Below are 19,870 nucleotides of genomic sequence, written 5' to 3' on the forward strand. Positions count from 1 at the left end.
TAGAAAGGATGTCAAAGCCATTTTTGGTACTTTTTTTTAAATTATTATTATTATTGGGTGATTCAGATGTAGTGCTGTTTTAATACTAAGTATAATCGACACATCTGTTTGATGGTTATTCCGTCTTCTTTTGCATAGAGGACTTTTTTAATCCGATGAAATCCAATGACAATGTGAGTCCTTTTTCAAATAAAATTGAATGGTTGAAATGGATCGTGAGGTGGTTACTATAACACGCTTGCCGCTGCTTCTGTGCTGGATTTGGAGGTTGAGGATCGGCACGGCACCCCTCACGGGCAATTCAGGAACAAAACACTTGAGATGCATTCGCAACAAGAACATTACAAAAGGAGCATTCTGAAGCGTTTGACCCAACATATGTACCGTATATAGACTGAACAAAAAGGGGTCAAAGGATTGACCCTTGAGGGACCCCAAGTCATGGCCATTCGATCAGATTTGAAACTTGCAGTTACAGCACCATGTAATCCGATTGAAGTCTCCATCTTGTTTTAACAGTATGTATTGATCAATGATCAATGAAATACTGCACTGAGATCAAATAAGATTAGGGTGTTGTAAAGATGGAAGATCAGCTAAGCAATGCCTGGTAAGTGGTACATGGTGATATTACAATTTAAAACTCAAATTTCCTGGAAAACGTTTTAAATATTAAACAGCTTTTTTGTGCATCAACAAATAATTTAGATTTTTTTTTTCTTCTCAGTGTGTTGCATATTTATTGCATATTTTATTATGTGGCTACTTATGCCACTCTATTTTTAATTTTATTTCACATAATTCAGAAAAACAAATTTGCCAGAATTGAATCACAATTTTATTTCCTTCAAACATATCGTTGACCGCACCAGCATCACAAACAGATAAGTGCACTGTGCTACTTGATCTTAATATACAATAGTCTTAGTATATCTGCATATGAACACTTCCTGGCAATGAGCCTGCTTGGGTGTCAGATTAAAGCACTTCAACAAAGCCTACAATTAAGATTTTAAATAGCTGGTGTTCAAATCACGTACAATATTATCAGTGCAACTCCATGGCTAAGAACATGATGCATGCTGGATTTCTTGATTGTGCATTAGTCATTTGACTTCACATGATGAGCTTTTATTTTGTTGAGCACCATTACATAGACATCTATAACTGATATTTTAGCAACTTACTGGCGCATGTGAACGGTCGGTGGCCTGCACCAAATCTACCAAAACCTCCCTTGCGTCACAAGTTTGACATTCACGTACATAATGCGAGCTAAAGGTTCCATCAGCGTGGGAAATATTCCTGATGTTGTAGGGTCAGAGTTTAAGGTCACTTAAGGAATTTGGCCCCCTTCGCTAAAGGGGAGGCACGTGACTTCCAAGCGGCTCTACTTGGAGGCGGAGCCGGGCACGCTGATGGACAGCGCCCGGCGAGGCGCGTTGGACACTTGCCGCTGTTGGGACAAGAAGGACTGACCGGGGGACAGCGGGGCGCCGCCGCGGCCGCCCAGACGCGACTCGATGGCCAGCTTCTGAAAGTTCAGACTCTGAGGGGAGACAGCGCGTTCCTGCGTAACGAGGGCGTGGACGACGGGCTTGGCAATCACAGCTTTGACCTTACCTTGTTGTACCAGGCGGAGACGATCAGCTTCTCCTCGTACTCGCGCAGTCGGGCCTGCTCGCACTGACGCTGCCGGGCGACATTGGAATTTTAGTTCACCCTTTTTATGCTCGTTCTGTAATGTCTATCTGGTTTAATCAAACAGCAAATATGAGAAATAAAGAAAAAATAAAGGACGATAACGCCAGACTAAAATCCTGTAAGGGGAGCACAGTAAGGATTTGGGGAAATTACAATCCAACCTAATTACCTCCAGATTGAGCATCTGCTTGTCTTTCTCAGCCAGCTGGTTCCTCAGAGCCTGGATCTCAACAGTGGCCGGGTTCAGTTTAGGGTCCAGAGCTCGGATCACCTGGAGGCCAGGATGCCAAGGATCAAAAACTCTCACCATGTTCAGCACGCCCAAGGACAGCAAAAGAGCAAGCGACTCACATTGCGAGCTTTCTCCAGGTACATTTTGTACCTTTCCTCCATGGCCCTCATGTCGTCATCTTTCTTTTTCAGCGCCGCCATCAGCTCGTCCACCTTTAACGCTAAGCGGAGCAAATGGACTCACATTAGCGGAGCCGCGTGGCGGCGTGACACCGACTGTGACACTCACAGTTCTGAGTGTTGTCGGGCTGGAGGTCTTCCAGCAGCTCTTTTTTCTTCATGATTTCATCTTGGGCCTCATTCAGCTGGACCCTGAGGAATCAAGCATGTGGGCTCTTAGTATCAAAAAGATTCAGGACCAGACTGATGGAGCGTTGTGTTTCAGTGAAAGGAATCCGCTTATGGAACAATCCTAATAAAGAAATCAAAGAATCCAATTCAAAAATTTGATTTAAAAGAATGACTAAATCATGTCAGTAATCAAATTGTAAACCGAGTACAGATGTGACTCACAATTTGATTTTGTTTTTGTTGTTAATGTTGTTTTAATTACTTCACCTTGCAACTGAACTCTGGGGAGAAACGGTGCAGACAATAAAACTGGTCTTCTTTCTGCTCTTTTACAAATTAATGAAACAAATGATTGAAATGGAAAAGATATTGCAATATGGACAAAATTCATTGCGCCCCTCAAAATTCACCCAATAATGAAAACATGAAAAAAAGGTTGTTCTTTTTTAAAATTTCTGCAAATTTACCAAAAACACACACTAAGAAATTTAAATACAGTGCACCTCACCTATTTAGAGAATAAAAAAATAAAATAAAAATATGTATAAAAAATAATAAATAAATAAAATAATTTTTTATATATATATATATATATATATATATATATATATTAGCCAACCTATGTTTTTCGTGGATAACATTCATTGGTGGTACATTATTCCCCCCAAAAATTGTGGAATTTAAAACATATTTATTGTTATTTTTATTCATATTTAGCCATCCTCCATTTTTTTTGTGGAAAAAACTTTATTGGTGGTATATTATTAAAGAATTTGTAAGGTTAAAAAAAATCCTCAATAAATACCATTGAATGGCCATCATTTTTTTTGTGGATTTTCACTATTTGTATGCCTGCCTGGTTCATATTCACTATGAATAGCATGGGGCCAGTGTATTCACAAATATTTTATTCTTTCTTCATAAATTTAAATAAAATGTATTAAAAAAAAATATATATATATATATATATATACTTTTCACTTTTTCAATATAGGGTGTTGTGTATAACATTTTTGAGGGAAAAAAATATTTAATCAATTTTAGAATAAGGCTGTATTTTCTCAGTAATTATTCTCAGTACTACACTTTTCCCCATACACATCAAGTTACTTATTTTGAATAAATAAAGCAAAAAAAATAAAAATAATTTAATCAAATCCACATCAACTTCCATCCTGATGATTGACGACTTACATGTGGGCGTCCAGTTTCCGCTTCAGGTTTGACTAGGTGGGGAAAAAGGAAGTAATAGTTCAAATCAATTCAATCCCAATTCTGATGGGCCGGGGCCTGTCGCTACACTCACGTCATCGGGCTTCACAGCCTGACTCTGCAGTGCCTTCTGGAGGTCCTCGACCTGCTGCTGCAGCTCGCCGACCCGCTGGCGACTCAATCTGCACATTGAGTAAAAAGAAAGGATGCATGAATGCTGAGTGCTTATCCTGCGTTGTGGGGTGTTCTAAAAGTCATTTTGCGGAGGGAAATTGGCTCAAATTTGGTCCAATTGTCAGTCAGGTTAAAGAGAGCGGAGTCAGCCAAGTAACCTGTTCTCCGTGTCCAGTTGGCTGTGACTCTTGTGAGCGTCCTCCAGCTGAGCCTGCAAAGAGGCGATCTTCTCCCTCTCAAACTCCTCCTGCCGCACTCTCAGCATTTTGTTCTCGTGCTGAAGCCTGATGAACTTCTCTCTACAGCAGACGCCAGCCCAAAGTCAAATCAGCGGTCGCACGGCCATTAATTCTGTCGGCGGGGGGGGGCGTTCTAACCTGTGCTCGACGGGGATCAATTCCGCTGCCAGGTTATCGTGGCTGGGGCTCCTGGAAGGAAGCATCCCTGCACAATGAGACAGTTGGTGCAATTTAGAACTTGGGAGATGCAGCATCACAGTAAAAATAAATGTGATGCATTTTATAATATTTAAAATTTTATAATTGATATGCATTTGGCAATTTATTATTATATTATATTATTAGTATGGGATTTTTTTTAATGGGCTTTAGGTGAACTGATGAATACACACACGCTCGCACGCACGCACGCACGCACACACACACATACTCACCCACATACTCACCCACATACAAAAAAAAATAAAAAAAATAAAAAATAAAAAATAAAAAATATATATATATGTGTGTATATGTATATAAATTTAAAAAAAAACATTAATTTTTTTTAATTAATTTTTTAAAAAAAAGGAGAGCAATGATGATGTCAAATCGAATGAACAATACTGAGCTCTCCTGGAAAAGAAGAAGAAAAAAAATAAATAAAATAAAAAATAAATAAATGTGAAATTTAATTTGTTCATTTTTTTTTACAACATGTTATAATAAGGAAAAACATTATGTTTAATAAAACATTAGGTGGTTTTGCTTGATGTTTAGTTTTAGAGTCAACTTGAATTGGGAGTAACAAAAAACAGCTGCCAAATTGCTGCTTGTTGAGAAGTTTGCTGCCAAAATCTAGCACTTGTACTTCAAATGAATAAATCAGCTCAGCAACAACTTGTACCTCAAAAACGTGTGATAAAAGTTGGGTCACTCGATAAGTTGAGGTACCACTGAATTTAGTTTTACTTCACATTTAGTTTTGCATTTTTTGCAATCCTGATGAAAAACAAAATTTTGGGATGTTTTGGGTAGAATTTTGAAGAGAGGAAAAAAATATTTGGGCTGTATATTTAAAATGAACAGCTCTTCCCTTTTCCAGCATTCAGTTTGTTGTTAATAATTGTGCAAAAAAACCCCAAAAACTTTATTTTTGTCGTGTGTGGGAAGAAAAAAAAAAAGATCCTAACATCTAATCTGACAAAAAAGTGACACGCTATGAACATTTTACAGGTGCACTGTACGATGATTCACTTTTTCCCATATTAAGTTTTAAAATTTTGAGGGGAAAAAATATGAGCTGCAACACTGAAAAAAAAAAAAAGTGATACACTGAATATTTTACAGACGCACTATAGTGCTTTTCTTTTTCTCATTGTTGTTTTTATTATTAATTTGAAAAAAACTTGGGTTATTTGTTAAATTGAGGTACCTTTGTATTTAATTTTAGTTTGTATTTATTTACTGTATTTATTTTATTGTATTTTTTTTTGGGGGGGGAATCACATTGTGATTTTGGTGTGTTTTTTTTGTAGAATTTTCAAGAATTATTTTTTTTTAAGCTGTCACAAAAAAGTGGAGTGAATACTTTCTAGATTCCCACATTCATTTATCTATTTTTAATAATTTTGCAACAAAAAATTAAATAAATAAATGTATTATTATTTTGTAGTGCTGTGTGTTAATTTTAAAGGAAAAAAATATGGGCTGTAACATAACAAAATGTGTAAAAATTGTAAAACACTCTTGCTACTTGGTGGATGCACTGCACCTGCTTGCGAGAGCTGGTGCTGTTGCACTTGCGTGCACCGAAGCTCCTCGTTAAGCTCCTTCAGCGAGTCTCTCTCCACGATGACGCGCTACCGGCGGACAGAAACGTTACAAACACCACGTCTCGTTTCTCATCATCCTCTACTATTTCCCACGACTCGCACCTCCTTCTCCTTGGTAACCAACTCGTGTTTCTCCTCCAGCTTCTTCATCTCAAAAGCCTGGTTGTCCGCTCGCCTCGTTTCATCCGACAACTTCCTGTGCAGCTCTTGGACCTGACGGGGAGCACATGCCCAGAATGTATCCTAGCAGGCGTCCATTCATTGTTTTTTTCCAAACCAAATCATCTTTTCCCTTAAAAAATAAATGGCCTAATGATTTTTGATGAGTATGAAATGCTAAATGTAAAGCCCCCAACACCAAAATCGTCAGCACCTCTAAACTTCTAATCGCAGAACCGGCCCAGGCAGCTCTACCTGCCGCTTGTACGTCTCCAGCTGCGCCCGGGCGGCGTTGGCCTTGCGCAGTTCCTCCTCCAGGCTGACGGTGTTCTGCATGTAGATGGTATTGTTCTCCTCCAGAAGCTTCATCTGCCGCTTCAGGTCCCCCAGGTTCTCCAGCTTTCGCTTGTACGTCTCCACCGAAGCCTCCAGCATCACCACCCGGTCCGAACAGTTCCTAAAAGACAAAATGAGACATCGATTTATCACCTAAACGGAGTGCATGCATACTAATAAACCAGGACAAATTTGAGACATTTTTCCTTCATTTACGATCAAAGTCAACAAAGAGCTTAATGATCAAAATTTCATCTGGATTCCCTGAAGCACCATGCTGCCCCTTATATGTCAGTCTTGGTTAGCACATACGTGCCCAAGCAAAAAGTTTCAATTACAATAATATGCCCCCTTTAATGTCATCGACAATTGTGCCAGCCCTAAATGTAAAAATGCAATCATTGTTTTTGCTGTACTATGGAGCATGTATATTTATGTATCAAGTTACTGTTTTGTCCTTTGGCTGGATTTACCCTATTTACATCAAGTTGATAAAAATCACACATACACATACCAGGAATCTGAAAAAAATAAAATAAAAAAGGCAGCAGTGGTTTGCCTGCGATGACAAAACAAATTTAGCTTATTTTTATCTATCTCAGCTGGCGGCCATTTTGCCGCTTGCAGTCAACTGAAAATGACATCACAATTGTTCAACCCTCAGGGAACAACCAATCGTGGCTCAGCTTGCGAACGTCACATGACCAAACCCGGCTGGTGACAAAATAGCCACCCCCTGTGTTGGATAAATACGAGTGGATTTTGCTGCTTAATTTATATTCCACAAAAGCAATGTTAATTATAATGCAGTGTTTAGGTTAGTGGGGGTGCTTACAACAGATTGTAAGACAAAAAAATGTGGGTGGACTTTTTCTTTAAAGAAAATAAGAGCTTTGTCTTGTTCCTTTTTGTCAAAATATGTGGACCTAATTTATGACATACTTAATATCATTTACTCGGTAACATTTACTTTAAATAAAGGAAAAGTTGCCAAGTTGGCTCCAGAAAGCTTTTTAAAACAAAAATATTATTGTTTAACAAGCTACTCTTTGTTGGCAGCCATGTTGTTGGGAATGCATTTTGAACTATGGAATCCGGGGAAAAAAATCATCCTGAGTAATAAATTTCAATTAATCAACACAATTGATTCATTTATGTAATTCAATAAATCAATAACACTTATTTAGTAGCCCTAGCAGACAGTCTAAAAAAAATACAAAATAGGCATTAGAATTGAAATTGAAGAAATCCAAAGCTTTGACAAAGCTTATATTTCGACCCCAACAAACAAACCTGAGCACGTCCAGCTCGTCTCTGAGCGATCGAGATTCCTCCGCCAGGCTGGTGAGCTCATCGTTGCGGTGCTGGACTTCCACCAGCTGCTTCTCCAGCTCCTCGCAGTGGATCCTGTAGTCGTCCTTGGCGGCCTCCAGCCTGGAAAAACCACACCAAGTCTCTTATAAGAATTTTTAGGCTCCTCCTCCTGGCGGTTTTGCCCAAGTAGGGCCCTCACCTGAAGTTCTCCTCCTGCAGCACTTCCAGTTGCTGCTGTAACTGGCTGTGCTTCCTGCCTGACGGTGTGTTGGGGTCGTCGAACGTGTCCAGCTGATTGGCCCGGTCAGTCAGAACGTCGATCTCGGCCAGCAGGCTGTTGCGTTCCTCTTGGAGAATTGCCACCTGCGCAAGAAGTTCAGAGATTAGAGACACACGGGAGCCTTGGAGAAAGAGAGTCTTCACGGTCCAGCGGCAGTTAATAAAAAAAGAAAAGAAAAGTGCAAGTTAATTCATGCACAAACACACAGTTAGTCAGCCTGCATTTCTTTGGGTAGCACAGTAAACCACCGCTCGTCAAAAAAATCAAAAACCCAGGCCAAACTTAGTTCCTCCATGATAAATGCGATTCATCACTTTAACATGCTGAACTGTGCTAAAGCTATAGATTTGTTTATGCCACATTTCTTGTAGTGAACACTTAAAAGATTGCAAGTCAAAGTGTTTAATAATAATTAGTTAATTGAGAAATCCATTTGTTGAAAATTAAATTGGAAGAGGACCTTGGGAGAAGAAAAAAAATCGCAATCACAATATTGAGGGCAAAATACCGGTAAATAAATAAATAATAAAAATGAAAAATAATAAAGCATGAAGAGCAAACCGCGAATAAGCAGGGGTTCACTGTCCTATCAAATACTAAATTACATCATCCTGTAAGTGTGCAATTATTAAATTGGCACAGCCTGGCCATGAAGCGTCCTGATGGAGCCACCTGTTAGCATCAACATCCAAGCAGCGCAGGGGTTTAGTTTCGCTCGCGTGGGACTTACCTGGCGGCCGAAGTTGGGGCCGGGCGGGGTCGCAAAGGGGACAACTGAATCTGTTGAAGACGTGATGGGTCAGTGCCTGCCGAGCAGTGTGTGTGTGTGTGTGTGTGAACTCAGAGCGCCGGGCAGACTGTATAAGCTCGCAGTCCTTCTGCCACAGCAGCTCCAGACAATGGCGACTTTTTGTTTACACTGACCCGCAGAAAAGTGTGTGTGTGTGTTTTCACTGTATGTGTGTGTGTTTAGAAGAAGGGTAGTCACCTGCTGGTCCAGCTCCTGGCAGCGTTGCGCAAGTGCTTCCTTCTCTGACGAGAGATCCGACAGTTCCTCCAAAGCTTTTCTGAGCTGGACACACACACACACACATGTTAAATTGAAAACTGTTTGCTCATTTTGTGTTTTTGATTTTTTATTTTTATTTTTAAATCAACAAACAACACGTGTCGCATCTGCGGGTATATAACTCCATATATATTTACTTTCAACACTGGAGAGCATTTGTAATAACCTCGGGGAAGCGAGTAGTAATTATTCGTCTTCTATTCCCTTACAAAGCCGTCGAAATTGTCATTTATTTCGTAACTCCCGCGAATCTGCGTCAGCCGCGAATGTTTGAATAAAATTCAAAGACGTGCTACGAGGCCTACGTCACCCTCTCCGTGCATATTCTGATGCATTTCATACGCTAAGAGACCAAGAATTTGCCAAAACAAAACAAAATGACGTATTCGCTTAAAAGTCTGGGTAGATCAGCGTAGAGCGCTCACCGGCTCTAGTAGTAGAAAGCTTGATGGGTTTTAATACAATATGATGCTGATGAATGGCGTCTTAGCAGACAAAAAAAACTAACAAAAATAAGCTATTTCAGGCCTGAAATGATACTTGAGACTTTTTCGTGCCCCCAACCTTTCCATAGGTTTCATTTTTGTTTTGAGGTGATGTACACACTTTTGCTAGAATTAGTGAGTTTTTAGGTATGTTGAGGCTTTTTCTTTCTAATTTGACCAAATCTCTTAGTCGGGTTCGGTCACCGTATGAGCCCTGGATTGCGCACAAAATGTCTGCTTCAAACAAAAATGGTCGACTGTTAAACTTTGGCCGTGTGTTTTGAAGAGGTTTTCATGCGTACTATTATGATAAACATGTCCACCCAATTTTATGTCAATCATTCAAACTATTTGTTGTTGTTGTTGTTTTTAAGGCCTAAAGTGGATTTTCACTGGAATAAAAAAATAAATAAATAGGTATGTTGATGCCCCCAAAAAGGCCATTCCATTGTTTGGACCCTATACCAATAGCACTGACCTGCTGTTCCAGGTCCGAAGACAGCTCGGCTCCTAAAGGGACCATCGATTCTCTGTGTAGGAGCTGTTAATAATAAAAATTTAAAATAAAAACGGAAGTCAGCAGGCTTTCCAGTGATTTACACAAAGGCACCATTCCTCAGCACGGACCTCCTGTATGGCTGCCATGACGACGTGCTGCACGGACTCCTCCAGTGTCATGATGATCTGAATGTATTCTGGCAATAGGGAGATACACACTCAATATGGTGATGTTTTGCTTGTGTGTGTGTGTGTAGAAATGGATGATATGGCCTTAAAATAAAATATTTAAAAAATCTCATTTGAATCCATTTACAGCCATGTTATTAGTGTACATCCGCAGGGATGCACTTTGAACTACAGAAGCCGCAAAAAAAAAAAAAAAAAAAAAATATATATATATATATATATAAAAAAAATCTTCCTCACAAAGCAACTCAAATTAATCAATAAAATCAATTATTGGGGGATAATAAAAAGCGCACCTTGCTTGCGCTCGCATCTGACGGCACAGCCCAGGACGAGCTGCAGCAGCCGGCCAAGCTCCGCGTAGTCCGAGTGTTCGGCAAGCAGGGCCACGTCTGGCAGGGGGAAGTCAGACAGCCCTTGGACCAGGACCTAGTACCAAACGCAGTTAGTTGCACCAAGCACAAAATGGTGGACGTTCCACCTTGCTAGCCTGGAGATGTGATCATATGAGCGCATACCGGACATGATCCGAGCTTTTTTAGTCACAATGCAGTTTTTTTTTTCTTGGGCGTCTTGCTAACAACACAACGATGCGCCTCATTGGACGCATAAAAACAGTGAACGACATGAGGAGGCGCTGAGTGACGTTTCGGCCTACCTCGTTGTAGTACTCTAACACCATCTGCAGGATCTTCTTCAGGTTGTTCAGCTGTGGAGGACACGCACACACACACACTCAGACTTAAGACTATTAAGCAGTGCAAATAGAGTCGAACCTCAGCTCTTGAACACATTTAACATAAAACTTTGAGACCAGATGAAATTTGCACTGGAAAAAAAAAAGCTCCTTTAAAACAATGCTCCTTTAAAATGGCATAAAATTTATGGAATTATTTTATTCTTATCATTTCTAGTTCCTGGACGGAGGTTGAGCATAAGATAGAAGTTAGGAGAAGAAGAAGAAACAACAAAAAATAGGAAGATAAAGAAGAAAACAAAGAGGATTAAGATCTGCTCTCTACCTTCAACCTCCAGTTGTCATCCACGTCTGTTTTGATGCGAGCGAGCCATCCATCAGTGAACCACGACGGGTCTCTGCCAGACACACACACACACACACCGCTGCATAGTTAAATAATTACATCATTCATTCCAGTGGATTTTACTTTTGTCTTTGGCTTTTTTTTGGACAGGAATAACAAATGTATCTATAAGACGCCACTTATATCGATCCACAATTGACAAACCTGCCTATTCAGAATGTCACAAGATGCCGCCAAAGCCCTGTCTAAATAATAATTGGTGTCAAGGAAGTATGACGTGCAGTACAGTGTGAGGCTGTAACGTTATACCAAAGTTAATTATTGTAAAGAATGCTGAGTACTTCAATGAATATTGTGCTGCTCCTTCTGGTGCGCATGCCTTGGCCACCTGAGGGCAGTATAATACAAACGTATGGATACGTACGTGTGCAGACGCTCAAAGATCCTCAGTAACCTGCAGTAATATTAGTTGTATTTTGTACATGATAAAAAATATATGTATGTGAGCATTGTTATATTGCCTGTCTAAATGTGTTGCTAGATAAGCAGCTTCCTAATTGTACAATTTTATGTTTAGTTTGACATCTTGAAGCCTCTTTTTGAAAGCCTATTGACTACTTGCCGAAATGCTGGTTGTTGTGAAGTGTGTTACGTTGAGTTCACTGCCACAATAAAGCACTCGAATTTAGTTGGCGTGCAAGTCTTAGCAAAAAATTCATATAACAGCTCATATGTTCAACCACACAAAAGTCCAGTCACTCCTATCTCAAGACAACACTGTAAAATATAAATCAAGCACCATGCTGTAGTGTACTTATACTGGACACAACTCATTAATTTGTCTCAGAAAATACAAAAAACAAAAAGAATCTGGAAAGGTAAATACTTTTTCTGTACCGGCATAATGCATCATGGGAGAAACTTTTAACATTTACAGTTAACCACCATTTTCTGAGTGTGTGTGTGAGCATGTGGATCTCCTCACATTTGCTGCAGAGCCTGTGATATGGCGGCACCAGTGGTCAGGTCCTCTACTGTTGTGCACGGTGCAGAGGTGTTGAAGGTCTGTAGCTGGTGGAAGAAAAAAAAAAAAACATGCAAAATGTTTCTTCAACTTACACCTCAAATTATATTTTTAAACTTCTGTCACAATTACAGTCAAAATGGCGGTCTCACACTGTGAAAGGCTCTCTAAAAAGCATTGGACTTTCGTTGTAATTTGATTTTGGGAGGATTATTTTAATTTCAAAATGTGATGAAATGTCATTTGACTATTATATGATACTACAATATGATGTTTGTTAGTGTTTTCACTGTGTAAGGTGCGTTGCTTTGTAGAAATATCAGAAATGCCCGGATGTTTGGAACTGTCTGTCCATACTGTAAATTGGCCTACCTCGAACTGCTGTTGCTTTAGAGAAACCGTCAATGATGAAGACTTAATTAAATGGATGTCGTCTCTCGTCTGCCGGTTAAACAGATTAGTGTTCTAAATGCAACCACATGGAGATCAATAGGCCAAGTGGCTTACCTAGGAAGTCTGAGTGAACTTAAAATTCCTCACACAAGTACAGCTCAGTGGGCTCTACAAAATAAAAGCCTCTTGGACCTTAGAATACACCCTTCTTAAAATTTGAATTTCGAGTTATACAAAATCCAGCTCGCGCACCACTACAAAAAGGAAACCTGAGCCATAGAATTTTAGTTACAAGCTCAAATACATTTGACAGGCAGAGTGAACAGACATCTGATTGACTTGAAATTTCTCACACCGATTTTGCTCAATGACTTCTCCCCCCAAAAACTTGAGCCTTGAAATGTCAGTCTTTTACTTCAAAGTTACATTTGGTATAGTGCCTATCAAACCTGTAAAATAAGGACTTGATAACATAAATGCCATTGCTGCTCTGTCTGGTTAAACGGATTAGTGTTCTAAAGGGGGGGATGTCGTCACGGGGGCTCCAAACTGGCAACCTTTATTTACATTAGCTGTGGCACGCGACTTCCCGGTACGATAATACAAGCCGATACGCACACCAGCTGCAGCTAAATGCACTGAATTAAAACATTTGATGAGACGTTGTATTGTTAGATAATATCTGACGCTTATCTACTTTGGTTCCGTATTTTTATTGAAAAGCCCGACCACCTCTAAACAGGTGCCTCCTGCTGGCATCGACTGGTTTCCGTGTGTCACAGCGTCAGTGCCCTGCGAAAACAAACATTAAAACTCACCCATATTATGAGGCTTTCGGCCAAAACAGTTTTGCTCTCGTCCATTTGTCCCAACTAGGCAGATAAATACATCAAATACTTCTTCTCTACCTGTCCGTCCGCTCCTTTCTCGCCTTTTTTTTTTTTTTTTTGCATTTGACCTCACCTGCTGTCGAGGTGTTAAAGCTTTACGCCAATTACGTAGACATGGTGGAAGTAATGTTCGCCCCGCCACAAACGGCGTAAAAGCGAAGGTGAATTGAATATCGGCTCTTACTCGGTGCTGGCGGCGTATCCAATCAGCGTTTAGACACTTGAAGATTGACGGCTGTTTAAGCCAATCGCGGGACGAGACGAGTTTTTTTAATTAAAAAAATAAATTAAATAACGCTGTTTAAAGAGCCACAACAATTAAAAGAAAAAATAGGTACAGCAGTAACAATAAATATGAATAATGCATAAAAGTTGCTTGAGTTACTTATAATTCATCAATTTATTAATATAGATATAAATTATACAGCGGTGTGTCCTTCTTCTTCTGCAGTATTCTGTGGTGTATGTGCACTTTCTGATAATCTCTTTTACATAGGGTCTCTCATAAAAGCATAAAGATAAATTAACCACTCACTACTCGCTACTCACCATTTGACTTTAATTCTCACGTCAGTTCAGCTCAGTTTTTAGTTTGTGAAGTCACATTTGATAGGCTCGAATCTCACCAAACAATTGTAATTAAACTAGATATTTTTCATCATACCATAATGAAGACACCGGAGTGTTAGAAAAGTAAAATTTTTCACACAAGTGCAACTCAATGGGCTTTACAAAAAACCGTCTTGGATCATGGAATTTTGTGTAAGTGCCTCACCAAACAGCTTTGATTAACTAGCAATTTCTCACACAAATCGTACCCCAAAAAAAAAGAAGAATCATTGATCATCAAATTTCACTAAGTGGAAGAATTTTTACCAAGCTCCAAAGTTACATTTGACCAGTCAAGCATCTTGCCTGATTGACTTGAAATTTGTCACTCCTCTGTCCCCTCCAAAAGACCTTGAAGTACAGAATGCATGTAGAGTTGGAGACTCAGTTATCAATCTTAAAAGATATTTGATAAGGTTAGATGCCTCACAAAACAAGTCTGATTGACTTGAAACCTATTTTGCATATTTGGTAGGCTTTGACATTCTATATATGTTAGTATCTGTGAAATGAACATGCATTTGCATATTTAATGAGTTATGATATGAGTAATGTTTTCCTGCATCACATAAAGTTCTATTTCCTGTCCTGTGGTCATCATGACATTTGCCTCTCTTCACCTGCCCCCCCCCCCCCCCCCAAAAAAAGCAAAACACACATCCAGCAATGTTTAGTGGACTTTGATGCAGCAGCCTCTGTTACTGTGTGACGGCCTGAATTTTTATCTCTTCCAAGACCCTGACCCGCACCCCACCCTCCTCCCCCCTCCATCCCTGAGTGACAGTGTGCTATTTTTAGATGGCCTGCTGAATATGTAGTACTTCAGTGGAAGGTGAGGCCAGAACCTCGTCAATATTTGCTAGGGCAATTCCCACAGGATTTGAAATTCCTCACACACATCCAGTTTGGTGAGCTCTACAAAAAGCCATTTGAGTCATGGAGGTTCACCAGATGAAGAGACTGATGTGAAGTTAAAACTTTACATTTATTAGGTTTCAATGACAGGTTGTAACTAAGCTCAAACGTCTAATTGGCTTGATATTTTATACACAATCCAAGCTCAAGTTGCTCTACAAAAAGCTACTTGGCCAGTGGAATTTTTTTTTAGTTGGAACAATAGCTCATGAGTTTGATTGGCCTGAAGCGCCCTCAGCAAATGGAACTGGAAATTTCTCATGTCCCTCATGTGTGTTGATTTTGGTGGAGGTAGAATGGTGTGTTTGGTAAATAATTGTCCAAGTCAGCCTACTTTGAAGTGGGCGTGCTCTGGTCTGGCTTCACCCGGCAGTGGTGTGTTGGAATGCGCATTTATGGCTTGCGGGAATGTTTTTCTGCGTTAATTTGCTCATCTGGCCAGCGGCGTTGAGCCGAGTTCAAGGGGTTACTGCTCGTACCACGCAAAGCTGGTGAGGAGAACGCGGTTGATGATTAACAGGCAGATGTCATTTAGGCCGCACTACCACGCTGGCGGGCCGCATTTCATTTCCTCATCGCCAGCCTGCTTCAGCTTCACGATGAACGCTCGTCACATCGCTAAGATCAGGTCAGGATAGACATTTTTGCATAACTTCCGGCAACAATTTTGAGTTTCAATGGGATGACATTGTGATATGAGTAGCTTAAAAAAATGAAATAGAAAATGTTTCAAAATTAAAATTTATACAGTGAAGGGCTAAACAATTACTCAAATTCAAATAGGCATTGCAATATAGTAGAAAAAGGCTGCAATTTTGAAAAGAAAACGGCTACATAATTCATGTTTATAGCCCTTGTTTGTCCATCTTCGCACCATGTGACTCTAAAGTTTTCCTTCCACCACAGGAAGTCAATAAAACTTCCTAATTCGGCGACTATTTACACACACACAAACGGTGTCTTATCACAGCCATTAAATTTGAGAGGATGTGTGTTTACTTTTTACATTTTGTCACATTACAGGTGGCGGCGTCTTCCTTCTCAAGGTCCAACGGGCCAGGGTCACATGGGCTTTCCCCAAGGCCAGCCGCCGCCCACCACCAGCAGCATGGCAAGAATTTCACCATTTCTTCATTATTTTTGACTGCCTGTTAGCTTGTTTGTTTAGCTTTCTTCGGATTCTGCACTTTTTTTACTCCCATTATGGAATTGCAATGTATTTTTGAAATGTTTGGTTTAATATAAGCGGGGAGTGCATTAGTAATAATTTATTTAGAGATTAATTAAAGCACTACTGCCGCTCCCTTTTATTATCGCATTAACAGGGCAATATTTGTGTTTTATTTCACCATCTACTTCCTGCTTCATGTCCTTTTGTTGTTGCAGTTGTTTCCATCTCCAAGCCAGCGAGAGCGACATTGTCCAGTGTGCCTGCAGGTGGCCAGCTTCCCCGTGCAGACGAACTGTGGACATTTATTCTGCGGTACGAGCGTGCAGGGTTCTTCCCCACACATGCAGATCGGTTTTGATTAAGGGTGTCTGGCGATTATTATTTTTTTTAATCGTAATTAAGCGCTAGACTTCAATAGTTAACTCACGATTAATTGCAAATTTTAAAATCAGATAAATGTACAGTAAAAATATTTTTTCTAGGTTTTCATAAAATGGAAAAAATGCTTAACTAATAGAAATGAATGCATCTTTTAGTTATTGATACAGTAATTTCATAGGAATTCATAAAATTGAGTTAAATTAAAAAGATGTACTGTACTGTAAAAAAACGAGTGCGATATTGACTTGTGTTGGTCATTTTTCTGCCACTAGATGGCATAAGTGCATTTGTAAGACGTTGACAGCTCTGCATTTTTGTTTTCATATTAAGAGCTATCTAATCTTTAACATGAAGTAACTTGTGAAATTCTGCATATTTTTAAAATTGTAAAATACAACTTGACCGCAGTCTCCACAAATACATATATACATTATTTATTAATTTATTGTATTTATTACTGCTAAATTTTTACATGGACGTAGCTTTCCAAGTAACGGGTGGGCAGTAATCATGCATTAAAAACATTAGTGCCGTTAAAGGACCTTTAAATTACCTCAAAATTAACACGCTAATTTTGACACCTGTAGTTTTGATTATTTATTTCACATTGCTTAGATGTGACTGTGCGTATCAATATTCACCTATTGAGGATAATAAAACTACAAATAGTAATGCACTTCACAGTGTGAAGGGAGGGATGGATGGGAAATTAATTCCAATTTAGCTTCCGAAATTGCCTGTCAGCTGTCAGAGGTTGGGGACATTTCTACTTCAAATTGTTGAAGAAGGCGAGATGATGGCTGAATGCGATCCAGCGGCTGTTTGTCCATGCAAAATGGTGGTCTGTTGTGTCACTCGCTTGTGTGTTTAATTCATCAGTGTGACGTGTGTGGTCGGCGGGCCATCTGTTCACCGTTTAATGACTAACTCTTGTGTTAGCTGACTCAACTGAACTGATGGGCAAAAATATTCATCAACATTTTGTAATTGGCACATTTCATGACATTTTTATGATTATTTTATTAGTAGTATTTAAATATAGTATTTTTAGGATTTTTTTTACTTTAATATTTTGTTTGTAAAATAGATTTTCCTTTTTTATTCTTATTTTAAATTGCATTTTACTTTTAGTATTAAATTATATATTATAATAAAAAATGAATATGTCTATTTTGCTTTTAAAAATTTTTACATTAAAATTTTTTCCTTGGTTTTGCAGCTCCATGTTTGATCGCCTATTGGAGGCACGGGAAATGGTTAGATGCGGTCAACTGTCCACTCTGCAGACAAAAGGTACTAAACTACACTGCGTGTTTACATATAGTGAACCCCCACTATTTGTAGTATGCCACAAAATGATGGAAAACCACAAAAGGAGGATGATAAAGTATCAACACCATGCTTCGAACATGTACACAATCATGAACCCATGTTACATGAACAACGGTATTCACTAGTTAAATTATTCACCTTCACATTAGGCTCATAAATAGTATTGGCCTAAAAAACATGCTAGCACAAAGTGACATAACAGCCCACATGGGCAAACAAACGTTATTTAGTAATAAACCTCTTCTTTTGGTATTTATTCAAATGCAGGTGAAAAAACAAGCAATGAATTAAATTGATCACGAGCGAGATTCCACCAGATGGTGCCAAAGTAAAAATGTTATTGCTTAAATAATAGGGGAGAACTCCAATTCACAAATATGTGGGGGTTCACGTACATTATAAGTATGTGTGTTTGTTTGAATGGAGTGAGAAAGTTCAAAGTGCAAGTTTCTACTCAGGTGAGCGCCATGTGTCAGTTGTTTAACGAAAGCCTACCGGACCAGCAGTCCAAGGACGTTCTGGGCCAAATAAGCGACTACAACAAACGCTATTCTGGAGAACCCAGGACGGTCAGTACAGCCTTAAACGCCACCTCCCAAAAAAACAAAACCTTAAAATGAAGAAAGAAAATAAATTGTACTTTTTTAAATTTTTATTTTATATCTAACTTTTTTTGTTTTAGTATTTGTTTCAAGTTTTACATGATTTTAATAATTTTATTAGGATCATTTATTTTGTATTTTGCTTAAAAATTTTTTTTTTTTTAAATTTGAATGGTCTTGTTTTTAAATTTTACTTATTTATTTTAATTTTATTTGATTTTTACACATTTTTTACTTTTACTCTTTTTATTCTAATAGTTTTTATTATTTAAGATTTCTATTAATACTTCGATATTGTTATTTTTTTTATATAGTAATGTTCCTACTTGTGTGCCCATTTTGATTTTTTTTTTAGTAGTTCTAAGTTTTACTTCTATTATTAAAATGTTCATTATATCAATTTAGCTTTTTTTGTGTTAAATTTGCAATTTCTATTTTTTTTATCTTTGTTAAAATACATTTCTTTTGTAATATTTTTTGGGGACAAATTTGGATTTTAATTATTTGTTTATAATTATAATTTTATTTTCACTTAATGATTTTTTAGAACTAATATTCTATAGAAGCTTTGGCTATAAGCACACATTTTTATTTTTAAAAGGAATTTCTACTTTTTCTACTATTTCCAGTTGCGGGACTACCTGTTGGATGCGCCTGTCCTCATGCAGCTGGCGGTCCGCAGCTCGGGCACCCCGGGGGGTCTGTTGTGGCTCTTCTTCTTGCGGGTGGCGCTGTGTTGCGCGGGCGCCGCAGTCTCCGCAGCCTCCCCGTCGTCCCTGTCGGATTACCCAAAAGCGGCTCCGTCCCTCTGTGGCCTCTTGGGGCTGCTGGACGACCTGGCGGTGGTGGTCCTGCTCCTCCTGTGCGTCCTTAACGTCAATCAGCAGCTGGCGCCGGGGAGAGTGCCCTCTGCCGGCGCCAGCTAGAAGAACATTCAATCATTTCCAAATCTTTATGTACAATAAATAATCAGAATTTTACTATTCGGGACTGAACATCCCTGTAAATATGCTGTACATTGTTTCAATGTGTAAAATAAAAATATTTATTGTTTTCGCTTTAATCAAAATGTTCAAATGATTTATTTGCAAGGTTTATGTTCCACAGTTTCCATTTCTTTTTTTTCCCACATAAAAAAAAAAACTTATTTAACCCCTGGGCGTTATTTGACCATTTTTTGGCTATTTGTTGGTTCTGACCAAGCCATTTCAAAATAAAATAACGCCCAGGGGTTAAATGTTTTAATTCATTTAAATTCATAACTTTTTAAAAAATATTATATATATTTTTTTATTATTATTAAATTATTATTATTAACTTTATTTGACCAATAATAGTTTGATTTTGCATTTCTTAAGCTATTTTTTTTTTAAATAAAATACATTTTCAATGTGTGTTTTTTTTTCTTTTTACCATATCATAACATTTTTTTTTATAATTTTGAGATCATTTAGC

At 38.7% G+C, this 19,870-nt stretch overlaps 2 protein-coding genes across 4 annotated transcripts; one reads left to right on the plus strand and one right to left on the minus strand.

Annotated features, from left to right (window-relative positions):
- Positions 1-815: 815 nt before the first annotated feature.
- hook1 (hook microtubule-tethering protein 1) lies at positions 816-19,206 on the minus strand. 3 transcript variants are annotated; one of them, XM_077584908.1, is made up of 22 exons: positions 19,057-19,206; positions 12,084-12,169; positions 11,078-11,150; positions 10,714-10,764; positions 10,352-10,484; positions 9,996-10,063; positions 9,847-9,909; positions 8,803-8,886; positions 7,734-7,897; positions 7,514-7,654; positions 6,140-6,341; positions 5,828-5,938; positions 5,665-5,752; positions 4,050-4,116; positions 3,831-3,971; positions 3,593-3,680; positions 3,481-3,512; positions 2,225-2,307; positions 2,056-2,156; positions 1,874-1,975; positions 1,624-1,692; positions 816-1,549 (listed from the first exon to the last, which is right to left on the minus strand). In XM_077584908.1, the coding sequence occupies exons 4-22, from the start codon at positions 10,735-10,737 to the stop codon at positions 1,391-1,393; spliced, it is 1,920 nt and encodes a 639-aa protein (XP_077441034.1). In that variant the 5' UTR covers positions 10,738-10,764; positions 11,078-11,150; positions 12,084-12,169; positions 19,057-19,206; the 3' UTR covers positions 816-1,390. The 3 variants fall into 3 exon arrangements, with proteins under 3 accessions (XP_077441034.1, XP_077441033.1, XP_077441035.1); XM_077584907.1 differs by lacking the exon at positions 19,057-19,206 and adding an exon at positions 13,334-13,515; XM_077584909.1 differs by lacking the exons at positions 11,078-11,150; positions 12,084-12,169; positions 19,057-19,206 and adding an exon at positions 8,545-8,594.
- On the plus strand, positions 15,297-19,341 carry LOC144063021 (E3 ubiquitin-protein ligase RNF170). The gene is made up of 6 exons (XM_077584916.1): positions 15,297-15,557; positions 15,953-16,040; positions 16,316-16,412; positions 17,701-17,774; positions 18,272-18,382; positions 19,045-19,341. The coding sequence occupies exons 1-6, from the start codon at positions 15,439-15,441 to the stop codon at positions 19,339-19,341; spliced, it is 786 nt and encodes a 261-aa protein (XP_077441042.1). The 5' UTR covers positions 15,297-15,438.
- Positions 19,342-19,870: the final 529 nt, after the last annotated feature.

The sequence above is a fragment of the Vanacampus margaritifer genome, chromosome 13 (genome assembly GCF_051991255.1).
Source record: "Vanacampus margaritifer isolate UIUO_Vmar chromosome 13, RoL_Vmar_1.0, whole genome shotgun sequence".
NCBI classification, from domain to species: Eukaryota; Metazoa; Chordata; class Actinopteri; order Syngnathiformes; family Syngnathidae; genus Vanacampus; species Vanacampus margaritifer.

Bases quoted from the DNA above. Each gene is read 5' to 3' on its own strand.
- LOC144063021 (XM_077584916.1), top strand. From the start codon at position 15,439: ATGATTAACAGGCAGATGTCATTTAGGCCGCACTACCACGCTGGCGGG. The intron at 16,041-16,315 runs GCAAGAATTTCA...TTGTTGTTGCAG, and splicing joins CGCCCACCACCAGCAGCATG to TTGTTTCCATCTCCAAGCCA. The intron at 16,413-17,700 runs GTACGAGCGTGC...TTGGTTTTGCAG, and splicing joins CTGTGGACATTTATTCTGCG to CTCCATGTTTGATCGCCTAT.
- hook1 (XM_077584907.1), bottom strand. From the start codon at position 13,378: ATGGACGAGAGCAAAACTGTTTTGGCCGAAAGCCTCATAATATGG. The intron at 2,157-2,224 runs GTGAGTGTCACA...TGCTCCGCTTAG, and splicing joins GCCCGACAACACTCAGAACT to CGTTAAAGGTGGACGAGCTG. The intron at 1,693-1,873 runs GTAATTAGGTTG...GTCGCCCGGCAG, and splicing joins AGCAGATGCTCAATCTGGAG to CGTCAGTGCGAGCAGGCCCG.